General features: G+C 31.6%; 1 protein-coding gene across 1 annotated transcript; it reads right to left on the bottom strand.

Moving 5' to 3' along the window:
• Positions 1-889: 889 nt before the first annotated feature.
• LOC136271898 (translocation protein SEC63 homolog) lies at positions 890-14,653 on the bottom strand. Its single transcript, XM_066072474.1, has 7 exons — positions 14,645-14,653; positions 14,087-14,213; positions 13,384-13,473; positions 12,657-12,805; positions 11,748-11,895; positions 11,229-11,380; positions 890-976 (listed from the first exon to the last, which is right to left on the bottom strand). Exons 1-7 carry the CDS (start codon positions 14,651-14,653, stop codon positions 890-892), a joined length of 762 nt encoding a protein of 253 aa, XP_065928546.1.
• Between the last annotated feature and the right edge of the window lie 4,252 nt (positions 14,654-18,905).

Genomic DNA, 18,905 nt, shown 5'->3' with positions numbered 1-18,905 from the left:
TGCAATTTTTTTACGCCAGTAGCGCCATTTCTTTGAGCTCGCCTAGGCTCGAAAATTGGGTACGAATTTCGAATCCAAATTTTCATACGTTTTGATCTGTATCTTTTCATGAGTTGATATTTTATTAAAACATATATAATAAAAGTAGTAGATAATCAAAAGTTCTTTCCAACAAAATCAAAAAAATGGGGCTGGCCCCTTAAATTAGGGGCCAAGACACTCGTAAACTCTATTACAAATAACATAAAAACGATAAAGATTTTGTAATGTATTTTAGAAGCAAAGTTGTTAATCGTTACAGTATCTATCAGGTAAAATCCTTGCCACGCCCATTTATTACGTAATTAGGGATTTTTAGGGGCCAAAGTACTTAAACTTTGACGTAATATATCTAGAGAAGTAGACATATTTTGTTAAGCATTGTAGAAGAGAAAATGTTTGCATTGATGATTCTAATCGATTCCATTAATCAAAATAGCAATGTATGTCCCCATTAAGGATCTAAAGGGCTGGCCCCTAAAATATTCAATCATTTGTATCTCAAAAATGATCAACAATTTTAGATTGGTGTAAGAACAAAAAATGTTAGAATTCTTAAGACCTTGTCAAAGAAATCAAGAAATAGGGGCTGGCCCCTTTAATAATGGGACAAGACACTCGTAAACACTATTACAGATAACTTAAAAACGATAAAGATTTTGTAATGCATTATAGAAGAAAAGTTGTTGATCGTTACAATATCTATCAGGTAAAATCATTGCCACGCCCATTTATTACGTAATTAGGGATTTTTAGGGGCCAAAGTACTTAAACTTTGACGCAATATATTTAGAAAAGAAGACATATTTTGTTATGCATTGTTGAAGAGAAAATGTTTGCATTGATGATTCTAATCGATTCCATTAATCAAAACACCAATGTCTGTCCCCATGAGGGATCTAGAAGGCTGGCCCCTAAAATATCCAATCATTCGTATCTAAAACATGAATAACAATTCTAGATAAGTGTTAGAACAAAAAATGTTAGTATTCGTTAGACATTTCGAATGAACTCAAGAACAAAGGGTTGGCCCCTTAAATTAGGGGCCAAGACACTTGTAAACTCTATTACACATACCTTAAAAACGATCAAAATTTTGTAATGCATTATAGAAACAAAGTTGTTGATCGTAACATTATCAGTTTGTAAAACTCATTTCAAAACCCGTTGATGACGTAATTAGGGATTTTAGGGGAATAAAATCTTAAATCTTTAATGTGCTGTGTGTGAAAAAGCAAAACTCTTTGTTAAGCATTTTAAAGGATATTGACGATGGTATATAATATCTGAAATGGAGTGGTTATCTCAAATTTCATTGATATTTTAATCGTATCGTTTAAAAATTGAACGGAAGACCTACTCGTTACTCGTAGCGAGATCGTATCTAGTGTTATATATATGTTAACAAAATATTAACTGATAAAAAGATACAGATCAAAGCGTATGAAAATTTTGATTCAAAATTCGTATCTAATTTTCGAGCCTAGGCGAGCTCCTAAACTTTGCGCCACTGGCATTGTGCAGAACTTCAATCTATGGTCTACCTATCCTGAAAATTTTATATTCATATCTCTGATAGTCTCTGAGTTTATGTTTGCACAAAATTGGTCGTAAAAATTTACAAAACCGGCCGTAAATCGGAACCGGAAGTGACGATTTCAAAATTTCAAATAACTTGTAGAATTATGACCACTGGCAATCATCTGTGAAAAAATAGTCGAAATCGGCCGAATAGTTTACGAGATATCGCGTGCACAAAATTTGGGGAAAAAAATAATAATAACTAGATACGATCTCGTTACGAGTAACGAGTAGGTCTTCCTTGCGATTTCTGTTTTAAATCATACCATGAATAATCGATACAATTTCAGAATTACCACCCCCCCCCCCCAAACACTCACACTTTCAGATAATGTATACAAATCCCTAATTACGTAATAAATGGGTGTGGCAATGAGTTTTCCAGATATATATTGCTACAATCAACAACTTTGCTTCTATAATGCATTACGAAATCTTAATCGTTTTTATGTAATTTGTAATAGACTTTACGAGTCTCTTGCCCCCCCCCCCTCCCCCCCCCCCCAAAAAAAAAAAGAAGAAGCCAAACCCTTTTTCTTGAATGAGTTCGAAAGAATTTTTAATTTTCTACCACTTTTGCTATATATGTCTTAACAAAATGTCAACTGATAAAATGAATGAAAATTCGTTCCCGATTTTCGTGCCTCGGTGAGCTCCAAATAATGGCGCCCCTGACGTAAAACAAAATAATAGTGCACAACTTCAAACTATAGACTACCTATCCTGAAAATTTCATAGTCATATTTTTGATAGTTTCTGAGATCAGCTCTGCACAAAATAGGTCGTAAACATTTACAAAATGGCCGATAAATCGGTACTGGAAGCGACAACAGAAAAAATATCAAAAACATATTATGTTTAGAGCATATTCTATCTTCTGTAAAATAATGGTTGAAATCGGTCGAATAGTTTTTGAGAAATCGCGTGCACAAAATTTGGAAAAAAAATAATAAGAAACAGTACGAAAACAATAAGGTCTTCCGCTGGAAACGGAAGACCTTAATAAGAAACTACGAAAACTATAAGGTCTTCCGTTGGAAACGGAATACCTTAAAAATGTTAGTATTCGTGAGTGCTTGCGAACGAATTCAAGAAAAGAGGTCTGACCCTTTAAATTAGGGGCCAAGACACTCGTAAAGTCTTTTACACATACCTTTAAAATGATCAAAATTTGGTAATGCATTATAGGAACAATGTTGTTGATCGTAACAATATTAGTTTCGTTTAAAAATTGAACGGAAGACCTACTCGATACTCATAACGAGATCGTATCTAGTTTTAATTAACTCACCTGAGCTGAAAGCTCAAGTGAGCTATTCTGATCACAAATTGTCCGTCTGTCTGTCTGTCTGTCCGTCTGTCTGTCCGTCTGTAAACTGTTCACATTTTGAACTTCTTATTAAAAACCACTTAACCAAATTCAACCAAATTTGGCTCAAAGACTTTTTTTCTACTATATTATTCTCACAATTGTATGACTTTTTTCATTATTACCTTCAATCTACCTGAATTGTAAATCTTCTATGATATTTCCATTTTTTCTGCATTTTTCCATATTTTATTCTGTTTAAAGTTTTGTTAATAATGCCCTATCGTCCGCTCATTTCATTTCATTGTGTATGTTACGCCGGATTTACTCAGTGTACAATTCGGGTTTTACATTTAGTATCAACAGAGTCGTATCCGGTTTAACAGCTGAGAATCAAAGAATTGATCTTTTCTCTGTTCTTTTCCGTTTTCCACCTTTTTTTGTTCTTATATAAAGTCACAACACTTTGACAACACCTGAGAGGTATGCGAGCGTTATCCATTAAAGAGTTAGTGTTACTTTTAGACGTGATTTTGTTCTTTATTACATGCTTATGTACATGAGTCGGGGAGGATGTAATTATACGTTTAATTTTACAAATAATAAGTAATTCTCCAGTTGATTAACATCCTCACAATTAACTTCTAAACATAACTGTACAGGAGGATAAGCACTGCTGTCTCTTCAAACATCCTTATTTTAAAGATAATATAACAATCTTTTTTCATATATGTGTATAACCAAGTACAGGGTCATGTTTTTTTTTGTTAAACAATAACTCGTTAAAATAAAATACCATGCATTTGCCAGTCTGCGCAATATGTACCTTTTCTAATATGCACAGCCTTTTATTTTCAATAGGGAACATAATATCCCTCTCTTTTCTCTATTGGGGCATGATATTTGTTATGTATTTTGTGTTTGACAATGGTTAAATTAACAGATGATTATATGACCAACCAACTGAAAATCATCTCTGTAAATTATCAAGGACTAGGGGATAAAAGAAAGTGTCAAGATGTTTTAATGAATTTAAAATTGAAAAAAATATAATGTTTATTTTACTCAAGATACACATTTTACAACTAAGGAAGAACATGATATAGAAACAATGTGGGGTCATGATGTCTTTTTTAATTCATATAGGTCAAATTCAAGGGGAATTGCAATTCTCTTTAATGATAATTGTGAAAATAAAGTACATAAAAATTACAGAGATGAAAATGGAAATTATCTTATCTTAGAGGCTACAATTGACAACCTACAATTTTTACTAGTCAACTTATATGGCCAAAATTCTGATACCCCAGAGTTTTATTCCCAACTGTTAGGAAGGATAGAAGAAATTTACTCAGGTCAATACTGTGGAATCATAAATTTTCGTGGGGGCCAATTTTCGTGGATTGCTGAAATTCTATAGGTTCGTGGGGACGTAATATCGTGTATTTTCTACAAATACCTACAAAATGAAATATTACTTTATAGCCCTATTATATTATTCGTGGAGGGTGTTAATTCGTGGATGAGAGGTACCCACGAAATCCACGAAAATTGAGCCACCACGAAATCTAATGATTCCACAGTATGTAATAATAGGTGGGGATTTTAACTTAGTATTGAATCAAGACCTAGATACAATGAACTATACAAGAATAAATAATCCTAAGGCACAAGTAGAAGTTCATAAACTCATGGAGACTCTTGACTTAATTGATATTTTTAGTGAAAATAATCCCACATTAAGAAAATACACCTGGAGAAAGAGAAACCCAATTAAACAGGGAAGACTTGATTTTTGTTGATCTCACAATCTTTTTTATCTCTGGCTCCACAAATAAAGTTTGAAAATAGTTATCGATCAGACCATTCACCAGTAGTATTAATTTTTAAAACAACTGAATTTAAGAGGGGTAAAGGTTTTTGGAAATGTAATAATTCATTACTAACAGACAAGGGTTATGTTAAACTAATTAAGGACAAGATTTTCGAGGTTAAGCTACAATATGCCTGTTTAGTCTATAATATAGAATTAATTCCAGAGATAGACAATGACATAATATCTTTTACAATAAATGACCAAATATTTCTAGACAGCTTGTTAATGGAAATAAGAGGAAAAACAATTTCATACTCTACTTTAAAGAAGAAAAAATGCAAGTAAGCGAGAATCACAATTAGAAAAAGAAATACTTATTCTGGAACAAAACTTAGCAGAACAATCCTTGCCTGACATTACCAGTAAACAAAATGAACTTGAGAATATTAGAAAAGAAAGGCTTAAAGGACAGTGTTTACGGTCAAGAAGCAAATGGATAGAGGAAGGTGAAAAGCCCTCTAAGTACTTTACTTCTTTAGAATCTAAAAGCTTTATCAATAAGCAAATACCAAAACTAGTGCAAGAAGACGAAACAAAAATATATGAAATTTTAAATGAAACAAAAAACTTCTATGAGAAGCTGTATAGTAAAAAAAACACAGGAAGCTGGAGAAAATTTTGTTAAAGAAAAAATAAATCAGTTTGACTTTCCAAAATTAGATACTAAGGAATTGCAATACATTGAAGGCCCATTAATCAAAACAGAAGTATAAAACTTTCTTAAAAAAATGAAGAATGATAAAAGTCCTGGACCGGATGGTTTCTCTAGCGAGTTTTTTAAAATTTTTTGGAAAGACTTGGGTTCCTTTATAACACGGGCAATAAAAAAATCATGAATTGTTAAACTTTTCAGAAACTAATAAATAAGGAATTATTACCTGTATTCCCAAAGAAGGAAAACCTAGGCAATATTTAAAAAAAATGGCGCCCAATAAGTCTATTAAATGTTGTCTATAAATTAGCCTCTGGATGTATAGCGGAACGATTAAAAAAGTCTTAGACAAACTAATCAGTAGTGACCAAACAGGATTACTAAAGGGGAGATTCATAGGAGAAAATATTAGACTAGTGTATGATTTAATGAACTATACTAAACAAAACCAAATACCAGGATTATTAATGTTAATAGACTTTGAAAAAGCATTCGATTCCATATCTTGGAATTTTATTTACCAGACCCTTGATCTATTTAATTTTGGTGATTCAATTAAAGATTGGGTAAAAACTGTCTATAGTGGAATCAAGTCATGTATTATTCAAAATGGGATAGCGTCAGATTATTTTACCCTCAAAGGGGCTGTAGACAAGGTGACCTTATTTCACCATATCTTTTTCTTTTATGTGCAGAAGTTTTAGGGATTCTTATAAGAAATAACAAAGATATTAAAGGTATAATTATAGAAGGAGAAGAATATAAACTTTCACAGTATGCAGATGATACTACTCTGTTTTCAGATGGATCCCCAGAATCATTAGATGGAATTCTAAGAGAACTAGATTTTTTTGCTGACTTATCAGGACTAAAAATATTTTTTTCTAAAACAAAACTTGTTTGGATTGGGAGCAAAAAAATTTCAAAAGAGGTTTTTCATCATTCAAGATGGAAGTTAGAATGGGGAAATAACACTTTTGACTTGCTAGGAATTAAATTCTCCATAAATCTTATTGAAATGATTGATTTAAATTACAACCCAATATTTCAAAAAATTCAAAGTACTTTGAAACAATGGAAACGCAGAAAACTAACACCTTTTCGACGACTAGTGGTTTTGAAAAATTTAATTATTTCAAAATTTAACCACCTTATTCTTACCTTACCAAACCCTAACAATGAAATGTTAAAAGAAATTGATAAAGAACTATATTATTTCCTATGGGGTGGCAAAGTCCACAAAATTAAAAAAAATATTGTCATTCAAGATTATCGACTGGGGGTATTGAAAATGATTGATTACTCTGATTTTACACATGCTTTGAAATCAAGTTGGATTCGTAGACTCCTCACATCAAAATCCAAGTGGGTGAATTTATTAGAAGCTCAAATGAAAAAAAAAAAAAAATTAATGATAAAGGGCTCGGATTATATACTTAAACACAGTAAAAATATAGGTAACAAATTTTGGTCAGAGGTGTTCCTAAGTTACATAAAAATAAGCGAGATAATCTCCCAAAACACCAGTCCACTTTTTGAACACACATGGTATAATCCAAGGGTAAAGATAAGCAAGGAAAGTATATTTTTCAGAAGTTTTTTAATGCTGGTTTTGTTTGCATCTTTTGACCTTTTTGATATAGATGGTGACTTTAAAAGTTTTGATCTTTAATTGAACTTGGTATTAAGACTAACTTTGTTGAATATAATGGTCTAAAATAGAGTATTTTAAAACGAATAGGTGAATGCAATATAAAAGAAATTAAACCAACAGTTAGACAATATATTCCAAACACACTAGCCATATTCTACAAAAATAGAAAAGGATGTAAAGATATGTTTAATATTTTGATAAGAGAAAAGAGGGTCCAAAATAAAGCAATACTAAAATGGGAAGAGAATGACACATATTTAATGATAATGATTGGTATAAAATATTTGAACTTCCTTTTACATGTAAGACAACCAAAGAATCTAAATTCCATTGGTTACAATTCCAAATTTTACACAGGATATTACCAACAAATTATTACTTGCATAAGCTTTAACTTATTGAATCCCCTAAATGTTCTTTTTGTAAACAAGATTCTGAAACAATCAGTCATCTTTTTGTAGAATGCCCATTTGTAAAAGAACTATGGAGTGACATTGAAGAGTTATTTTTAAGAAACTACAGGGTGTCCCTAATGTTTGATAAGCAAAGTATACTTTTTGGTGAATATAAAAACTACCATTTGTATAGAATACAAAACCTGTTAAGTTATATTGTAAAACAGTATATTTTCACTTGTAGACTTAAAACTTACCCAACTTTAAATGTGTCAAAACTCAAAAGGAAAATTGAAAACATGCTCCTTGTGGAAAAGTATTTACTTTTAAAGAACTGCAAATTTGAAAAATTGGAGCAACACTTGGATAATATTATTGAAAGAATTTAGCAAGTCTTTACTATATCCCCAACTTTTTGTTAAAAGAATGTATAATGCCATTTTGAAATATCTAAATAAATCTTTTTGATAAGCAAACCCTGATAGACAGCTGTGCCGCAAAGCAACCATTGCCCCGTCAGCTTTTTTTCTTTCTGCCTTCTTCTCTCTCATAAATAAAAATATGTACATGTACGTGCTAAATATTATGTTGTTTGTGTATATTATAATCACATATTGGACAATCCTTAAATTTAGAGCTGTCAATTTATAAGTTGGTTTGCACGTTATATTTTTTATTTGCTTTTCTATTTTTGTTTCTTTTGTTTGTGTTTATATGCATATTATTTCACTCAATGTTTTCTGTCTTTTATCACCCCCACTAAAACATAAAAAACAAACTTTTACACCATTGTGAACTATCATATATATATTCTTGCATGTATATTGTATGTAAAAAAAATGTTAGGATTCCAAAAGAAATGTAGTATGTAAGAAAGCTGTGAAAGTAATGAATAAAAACATAAATAAATAAAAAATTTGGCTCAAAGCATTCTTATGGAAAGATGAATATAAATTGCAGAAATGAAAGAAAAATTTTCATTGAAACCGGAGAAAACCTCAAAACTGTAAAAAAAAAAAAAAAAAAAAAAAAAAAGGGGGGGTGCATTTCAAAAAATCTTCTTCAGTCAAGAACTACAGAGGCAAATTCAACGTGATTTAGCATGAATAATCCTTATGGGAAGGAAAATAAATAAATTGCAAAAATTATGGGCTAATTCTGTTTCAAATCTGAGTTATTACGAAATAATAAGAAAGAAAAGGCGTGTTTCAAGCAATTTATAGCATACATGAGTCATAGTAAAATGGGTAGGCATGACTGGGCCAGGGCAAAACAAAAGATTGACAGTTATTAATCTGCCAATTTCATTAAAATTTCAAGATATTTACTGACCAGTATATCTGTATTCGCTGTAAATATTGCTGCAAAGTAATGCGTAATTTGAATTGACGATTGCCGATCTGCCCCGGCTTTTATTTTGCCCCGGCCCGGGTTTGCTTACCCATTTTACCAAGACTCGTATTCCATAATTCTAAAACGAGGTTTTTTGTTTTTAAAAGCAGCCATGACACTATATGATAAACGGGTCGATCTGACAATGATGAATTTGTTTTTTGTGCAACAGTTCGTGTACGAAAGGAATCTTTGAAACATGCAAAAAATAATGGATCCGATTTTGTGATGTAAATTGAGGCTAAATATTTCAATGCGTTGACAGTTTTCATATATGACGGTCGTGTTAGCTTGTTGTGATTTTCGTTTCGTTTTCATTTATGCTCTGCGTAAACCTGGGAACTGTTGCTTGTATTTCCTGATTTTTACGTATCAAATCAAATAGAGACTTCGGTAAATCAAACAGTTTACTGTTTACCTGCGCAAATTAAGCAACATCTGATGTAGTAAGAAAGAACTAAAATGCAATTCAATCAGGCTACCGGTAATTCGGTATCATCTTTTGCGTAATAGTAGAATAATGCAATATGTTTTGTTGAGATGCTCGGCATTTTCTCGAGTTTATTCAGTTTAAATAGAGTTTAATATCGCTGACGGAAATATGTAGGTATATACATGAATATGATTCATTTTGAAAAAATAAATTGTGTTCTTTATTTGTTATAGTGCATGTTTCTTGTGTTTAATTGTTTACAATGTCTATTTACTTACCATATTTGAGTGTTAAGCTTCGAATTATAAGCAAGATACAGATATTTGCTCACAATTCTATGTTTGTACACAGATCTGAGGCCATTCCTTTTTTTCCATTTTAAATGCCAAATAGGAAAATTGTAATACCAAGTTAAAAGTCTTAAGCTGAATGTAATAAACTCCTGTGAACAAAATATGACTCAAACCTAGCAAAATTTTGAGCTCATCTTGCTTATAATTCTACGATTGACGCTGAAATTTTGGTTGATCATTAGAAATTCTATATGAATTAGAGTATGTTAAATACTTGTACACAAAAAAATTGAAGAATAATATGCTGTATATAACTACTCTCTTTGTACAATGAATAATGTGAAATGTGAGTAAATAAAAACGACATTGTTAAAACACTTTCCATAATTCTGACACATTTCTGTTGCGGGGATAAACGAATTATCGCTATTCCCAAGAAAATATTACAGCGGAAAATTATCCTGGTTTGTAGCCAATGTTATTTTGAATAAAAATGATAATAATGGTTGGGCCATAGTAAATTAGAGTGATGTGCCTGTCAATACGCTAACATTGATTTTTATAGCTCTTTAACATGTCACGTGACAATATTTTTCATTCCAGTGTATTCATCAATCAAGTGTGAGTAAAGTTATAAAAGTCACCAGTTTACGCGAGGTAAACAACAGTCATTTAATTATAATGGAGAAAACAAATTAAATTGTTGAATATTTTTAATTTGAGAAATTGAGCGCATTGAGGTGCAATTTTCTTCTTCACATATATACATGTAGAACTTTTTTGATAAAATACAATAACTATTATATTTTTAAAAAATACAATAACTAGTAAGTAGTTGAGGAAGAAAATGTACCTATATGCTCTCATATATTTTGATCGCTTTATTAAGTTGGGGAAGGAAGCAGAAAATACGAAAATACAGGGAATTAGAAGTTATATAACAGTGTACCCCTACCAAATATTTTGTTCTATATCTTGCGTAGGAGTTTCTTATTCTGTGTAAAAACAGTATTTCATAAAGATACAATGTCAAAGATTACGTGTATGCAAAAATAATAAAAATTTACAATATTTTTTTTGTGTTATTCTACCGAGGGCCATATGGCACAATATCTTTTGAACGCCCATTGTTGCTCAGGTGAGCGATGTGGCCCCATGGGCCTCTTGTTTATTTTTGTAAAAAAAAAAGTTTGCACTTTTCTTGTTTTTTTCTCTAGGCTACAAAAATGACATGTCAATGAATAAACTTTGAATATTTTCATTCAAAATAAACTGATTTCTATTGTGTGTGTTTTCCAACTTCGTTAAAAAGTGACGAGAAAAGTAAGTAGAGACAAAGAATGAAATAGTTGTATTATTTCTATAATTTTGAATTTAGTATTACACTTGTATGATTACAGCGTTTCTTTCTCCTCTTCTCAACCTTTAAACAATTCCTTACTTTATCTTAATCTGGTTTTTGTTACATTTGTTTTCCATATTCTGATGACAATATTTTTCTGACCATCATTAGATAAATTCAATTTCAGTATTCTTCATTAGTCATTCTCATTTGTGATAAGGATATCATTCTAATCACAACTGATCTTATTGTATTTTCTTACCTTGTATTGTTTCGATGTGTTACCCTTGCTATCCTGATCTTCAAACAAATGAGACATATCCTTCTTATCAAATAGTACCTCCATCATCTGTCGCTTCAGATTTACTCTTAATTCTAACCAAGAACCCGCTTTTATATCTGTATCCACGTTACCTATATCCATGAAATCACAAAAATGCACAATTAACCACAACCTTTCAACATGCAAGCTTGGGAACTAAAATAACAAGATATATATTTGACCAAAATAGCAATTAATTTTTTTAGCTGAACCTAACATTGTATGTCGGCAATATACGGTATCATTAGTCAACGAGGAAACTGGACATATTTTGAAATGATAACCTTAAGTTTTCCAACACTAGATTTAATTTTACACGTAGTGAAAATCCACTCCCTGTGGTACTATTGTCAAGAATATATTTTGCTATGCATCTGAAATCAAATCTCATTAAACATGAACAATCATAGAAACATTTTTTTTCAAATGAAAACTGAACACGACCAAATACATTTGTACCTGAGGAAAACACCTCCATGGTAATGTATGGGAGTGACGCGCAAACATTAATGATATCATTGTATTCATCCTGTGTCAAGAAGTTTAGAAGTGATCGCCTATCTTTTTCCTTCATGGTGATCAAATCAAGAACTTTCCTAATTTGTATCTACAACTCAATACATGCTTTATTTATTAGAATTAGTTTAGCAGGTTGAAAATAATAGTAAAGACACCAAATAAGCTGTCCACGTCATCTGAAACAAGAAGTACGGGGCCCAAAAAGGAAAGGGGAAACATTTTAAGTCAAAATACAATTGATATTTTGAAGTGTATGTCCAACAATGTGTTAGCGCCCTCCTTCTATGTCCAATAAAAATCAAATGGTTGTCCTCATAATTGTATTAATACAAAGAAATAGCAGGCTACCGAGTTCTAAGTCTTAAACATATATCATTTTAAGACAAATGAACATTAAAAGTCAGCAATGTTGTAATAAGTATCAAATTTTGAAATTGCTATATTTCAAATATATAGACACGTTAATTCGATTTCAGCAAGTTCCAGTTTGAAGACAGTTAAAAACTCTTTTGATTAGTTTTGATCAATTTTCAACTTGTGATGTAAAAACAAAACTATTTCAGACTGTTGCAAAATGATCAAAGATATAAAATTCGCGACTTTTGATCTCAATTGTGAACACTTAAAAAAGCACCCCGATTAATATTTATTGTTAAAAACGGATCAATTTTAACACGGGTCAATAAAAAATATTTAGTTTTAAGGTGCTTATTTTACAACTTTATTAACTCACCTTTATAAATGCGAAGTATTAAAGCTTAATACATTTGTATCTGTGACAAAGTGTACTTTTTTAAGGGGATGAATTGTTTACAAAACATGTTATAGAATTGAAGTATTTAAACATACATCTGTAGTTATAAAGTGTTTGAGCATATCCTGGGTGATGTGGGGGAGCTGTAACAATGGACTGGTTCGGACATATATCGCCTGAATCAACATCTGGGATACCTTCATACAGTTCTCTATCGTCTCCAGCCGTGGCATGTTCTGTTCAACTGTATTGATTTAACATAACTATAACACACATTATCAAACTCTTTCTTAAGAATAATAACCCCTGATACAAAGTCACTTAATTAAATGCCATCTATTATAACAAACGGCAAATTGTATTTCAGTTGATTTTGTTATTTCCCAGATCTGCACTGTTTAAGACTCCAATTTCACTGTTGAATGATTTTTCAATTGATGCAAATTAACGAAACTCTCCAAACAAAATGACATTAGAGTGTTCCAAAATAGAAGAAAGTTACAAACATTATAATGTAGTTGTTCCTGTTCAAAGCATTGCTTTGTATTTCCCATTTAAAACAAAAAGATAAAAAAATGTGAATTTGGACAGACTTTGAATATGTTACAAAATAGCTCCTCTTCTAACGTCATATATTGCAATTGAGGGAAAATAAAAGAAATCAAATAAATAGGTAACCAAAATACATTATATGAACTATTTTAAAATTAAACATTTCAATGTACCTGAGACACTTTAATATTGTTATTTATGGTGGTCAAATTTGACTGATATCATATTCAGTTCTTTTGTAAAATGTGTGTATAAGAAAACCAGACTTACCGTTTCCTTGAGCTTCGGTCACAAGCTGTGCAATGACGTTGATCATCTCATTTATCAAATAGGGAGACTTCTTCACAATGTACGCTTGGTCTGGAAATATGAATAAAGTAAAAATTCGTGTAACCAATTTTATGCGTAAAAATATGCAATGTGTCCTTTAAAACATTCAAGATTTTTTATTTTATAAATTCACGTTATGTGTAACATACTGCAAAATAATCTTAAACCAGTGCCCAGTCAACATGTTAGCAAAACGCAAAACTAAATGCCAGAACTTTTCTTTTCTATTTAGAAAAAAATATGTTCGATAAAAAAAATAAATTCATTTAATTCATCAAGACTATCCCTAATCTCAGCGAGATTTGTCGAGACTGAAATTTTGACGGCGTCTCTTCATAATCTCAGACCAGTGGAATGTGGATATGAATTGGAAAATAAAAAAGTTCATCTTTTGTGGGATTTAAACCTTTTCATGTTGAAAGGGAGTTTAAAGGACGATAAAAGTAAAAAGTTGAAGTAGTTTGTTGATTCAAATTAGCGTATTACTATCGTAACAACCAACCGAAGTTGGGGCAACATTTCCCGAATCACTTTTGTGTAGCACGTGTCTGAGATTTGGAGGATACTCCTCCTTTACTTGCATTGCATGCATATCTATTACAATGTTTTGTTTCCATAAAGGGGGGGGGGGGGGTCTACCTACCGATGGCCAATGTGTTTGGGGGAAGTCTCAGTCTTAGAAAGTGGGCAAGGAGGAGGACTAGGGCTTTGATTTGGCATGGGTAACGCTTCAGCTTGTACTCCTCACCAGGATGCAGGTGATCGACGATCTACAATGACACTATAAATTTGTATAAAAATATAATTGGCATATAATCATCGTTATGTTGATAATAATTATCATCATTATCGTCAGCATCATCATCATAATCACCAATAAAAGAAACAACACAATTCTATTTCATTATATACCAATTAATTTTTTAATCTTAAACTTTTAATTTTAAATAGTGTAATCCGATTTTCAAGTTTACCACACTATGGTCTTCTAAGTACATATGTGACCTATGGCGTAATTCACGATGATTATTGTAAACATAATATCTCGGTAATTTTAACAAAACGTCATTTCCAAATGTGAATTTTTAAAACTTATAAACAGCAATGTAAGAATGTTCACCGGTATATGAACTTTTTTTGTACGTGATCAAATCTTCCGATAAGCCCTTTGGGTCCCACAGTATTTGATCACGTAACTAACCAAGTTCATGTCCTGGTTAGCTTTTTGATCTGTTCTTTAATAATAAATTCCTATTTCTAATTTTAAACAAGTTTAAATCTATTTTTGATTTATCATATACATGTAGCGTATTTGTGTACACTATGGAGAAAACAATAATCTACATCTATTTGTTTAAGCAAGAGCATTGTAATTTTATTAAATGAATCAACGGACAATATTGTCCATATGCATGTATAAAAATCATGTCTTGTGAAAGCATAGATCGGTAAACTTTTAATGTTTACACAATGAAACGATGTAAGTTATAAAAGTCAATATCCGTCCGTCCGTCCGTCCGTCCCTCTCTCTCTCTCTCTCTCTCTCTCTCTCTCTCTCTCTCTGTATGTAAGGGAAAGGAATCATAACATTTTAAAAGATTTTTTAAGCCATGAGTAAAATGAGATATAAACCGAGTTTGATCTTTATACATAATTGCTAATAATTTTCAGTTATCTCGTGTACATGTATGTGATTCTTGTTAGCATGGTTAAAACTTTATAAACTCGAATGTTTGAACTGCCACGAAGACCCGGGCATAATAACATTTTTATTAGAATTAAAACAAGTCAAATTCTTTTGTTTTACGGTGTATTTCCCGGCCGTTTGCAGCCGTTGATGTTGATGCTACACGACATGTATAGTCTTGTCCGATTTAGTCGACTAAAAAACTTTTAACAGCAAATAATTATTATTTGGTCCAGCATGGTTTTAAAACATAATTAAAGTGTGCTGATTCCGAAAAATAAGCTGGCCTTCACGAATATGGCGTTAAATAGCTCAAAATGGCGATTCAAAATGGCGGACAACCAAATTTTATATTTTTTTCTTAGACTTTTTATTATTGACAAACAATAATGAAATAATCCAGCTTAGTATTTTATTATATCTGAAGTGTGTCAAGTTTGAACAAAATTGCTGGCCTTCCCCAAAAGCGTTAATTAGGTCAACATTGCGATTCAAAATTAAAGATACCCAGATTTTATTACTTTTTTACTAAAAAATTTAAACTATGGTAAACGCATAACAAACAATAATAATTCAGTCCAACAAAGTTATTTTTGCATATTAATAAAAGGCGTGCTTAGTCTGAGAAATATCTTTGCTATGACAAAAATGGCGACAGGCAAATTCTATAATTCTTTCAAGTCTTAAAAATTGAGGTAGCAAACAATTATAAATTGGTTCAGCACAGCATTTTATCAAAACTAAGGTGTGCTGAGTCCAACAAAATATGTTGATCGCGATAAATACATGTAGTTAAAAATGATGGACAGCCAGAATTCATTTTTCATCTTGCAGTCTCGAAAATAACAATACAAAATCACTAATTGGTCTAGCAAACATATTTATCATAATTAGGTTGTGCTAAGTTTGATGAAATGTGTTGGTCTTTATGAAAATGATGTTAATTTTGTCAAAATGGCAATTTAAAATTGGTTTATACAGGTATTCAAATTTCATTAAACTCTACACTAAAGGCCTCGTAAATGGGGAAAATGTTTGAATATCATAATTTCAATACTAATGATCTAACTGACAATAAAATTTGCACACTTGTATTAATAGAAAAAACTCCATCTGCTTTTTATATGGAAACAACTTCCGTTTTCCCTTATTAAGCTACAGTATATTATTATTTTATCTATACAATCTTTTTTTGAATGATAAGATTGTGATTTGAAATTTGCAAATGTCTTAAAGTTTACCCGGGAAATAGGCACGTTTACATCCACACAAAAAAATTCTGCAACCTGTGGGGTAGTTGCAAGCTATCAAATCTAAGAAAGCTTTAGGTATAAGGTCTTAAGGTCATTAGTTCCAGCAACAAACAACTATCAGTTAATTTTATTATCCCATCTCGGCTGGGCATGGTAATATGGACATGCTTACCGTGTCAGTGAGCAATGTTTCTTGGTTATCTATATAAGTAAAGAACTTCTCGAACTCTTTGATTTTCTGGTCAGCTAATTCCCCTTTTCATACTTGTTTCTGTTCCCTTATTATGTTGATTTTCTCGATATGCTGTAGAAATAAGAAGTGTCACACCATATCAGTGAATGAAATGAACCAAATGCTAATTCAAACTTTATGGAAAAAAATATGAAATCTGCCCGTCCGCCATTTTGACTTAAAAAGCATCGCTTTAGTGTAAACCAGCATGATTCCTCAGACTTAGCACGTCTTATTTATGATTTGAAAATTTATTTAAAAAATTATAATTGTTTGTTTCTCGCTTTTTCATTTTTCATTAAAGAAACTAAAGGGAAACAATATAAAATCTGGATGTTCACCGTACTGAATCGCCATTTTATTTTTTTAAAGATAATTTACGATATGTTCTTGAAAATGGCATATTATTCCTGACTATTCACACCTAAGTTATGATTAAAAACTTAGCTGGACTGAATATTCATTGTTTGTCTCACGCTTTATGTCCATTTCGGAAATATAAGACGATTTAACAAAATTTTGTTATACGCCATTTTAAATTGCTACTTTGACTTAATTAACCACATTTGTGGAAAGCCAGCATAATTAGTTAGACTTAGCACACATTGGATATGATGAAATACTATTTTGGATCAATACATTAGTGATTGTCATTATTTGTTTTACCTTCGAAGAGACTTTAAAAGAAAAATTTGAAGATTAGCTGTCCACCATTTTAAATCGCCATTTTGACCTACTTAACGCCATTTTCATGAAGGCCAGCATATTTTTTTCAGACTTAGCATAATTATGATAAAAAAACATGCAGGACAAAATTATAATGATTTGCCGTTAAAACGTATTTCTAGAGCTCTTTTTAGAAATTAGGACTAGACTAACACACAGCTGACAAATTTTCACACATTGCCGCGGTCAGTCTGTCGCGTGTGTTCTGAGCATTGTCTGTTAGTTCCGGGGCTTCCTTGGTCCTAGGCAAACAAAAGAATGTGTTCTGTACTAAAACACATATGAGACAATTCATCGTCTGTCATACACAATACTATTTTAGCGTGGACTTTCAAACAGAAACAAGACAATCAATGATCAAGGGAAATTAAAATATGTGTACTTTTTTCGAAATTAGAAATGAATAAAACGTGATTTTAAACACTGACCATATAACCGCATACACGTGGTTCTAAACAGGCATAAAGTATTTGTAATGTGTGTGGTTTTTTTTTTGGGGGGGGGGGGGAGGAAGTGCGTGCGTGCGTGCCTGCGTGGTCTCCTTTTTTAATTCATATTTCGTATTGCGAACTTTTGATTTTGTCAATTTACAAAGGACAACGAAAGTAACGGATGCAATTCTTTTACTGTGACCTTTTATTAAAATCACACATTATCCACAGACCTGAGAATCCCCTCCCCTCTCGGTATACATGTAACTGGTGACAAGAAATATAAATCAAAGTACGGAAGTACTGACGGTAGTTGATTTTATCGATTATCATTTATTTTAAAATCAACGATATGTTATTTTGCTTGGCAAGTAGTTTATAATCTGTATTTAAATTACGCACACTTTTATAATATGAATTCTCGGACTTTTCCGACAAAAATTTCAAGAAAACACTTTATGAATCATGTGTAATATTTAAAAATGGAATTGATTCCATCAAACTATGTATCAATATTAAATCAAAATATTTCAAAAATTGCATGGATCCATGCAATATTGAACCTTATCTCGTTCAACTAGATACTCAGCTGTCTCTGTTAATCTCCGACAAGCAAGATGTACTCTCTGCCAACACCAGGTTGTGTGATAGCTTGATAACGCGACCTCTTAATATAAACTGACTCTCTGCTTGTAGGGTATTTACGGAGACAGCCGATGGTTGAACGAGACTATATTGAACCTCGGCGTAGGAATATATACGACTGCAAAACATATCTAAATTGTTCGTACTATTTTAGATCTGACTATATTTAATGTAATCATAAATAAGGTTCTTTAAAAATGCTTGAGCATAAAGTACATAGAATGTATCGATTATTTTCAAGAACTAAGTCTTGTCAGCGGTGATGATTTGTGCTCAGGTCCAAACACTGTTTCAGTTTCGGTTTGCCAGAGTAACTCCACAGGAGGGTTGATTGAAAATCAACCCCCAAAAATTAATCAGGTGGAAAATATTTCTTAAATATGGAAAATTCAACATTTTCTTAAGAAAAAAATAGCCTGAATTTCTTCTCGTATGGATTTATTAAAAAACATTAATGGTTTAAATAATTTGTGCTTAATATAATGTAG

This window comes from Magallana gigas, chromosome 9, assembly GCF_963853765.1.
Source record: "Magallana gigas chromosome 9, xbMagGiga1.1, whole genome shotgun sequence".
Lineage (NCBI taxonomy): Eukaryota > Metazoa > Mollusca > Bivalvia > Ostreida > Ostreidae > Magallana > Magallana gigas.
This window is presented reverse-complemented; position numbering and strand designations above follow the sequence as displayed.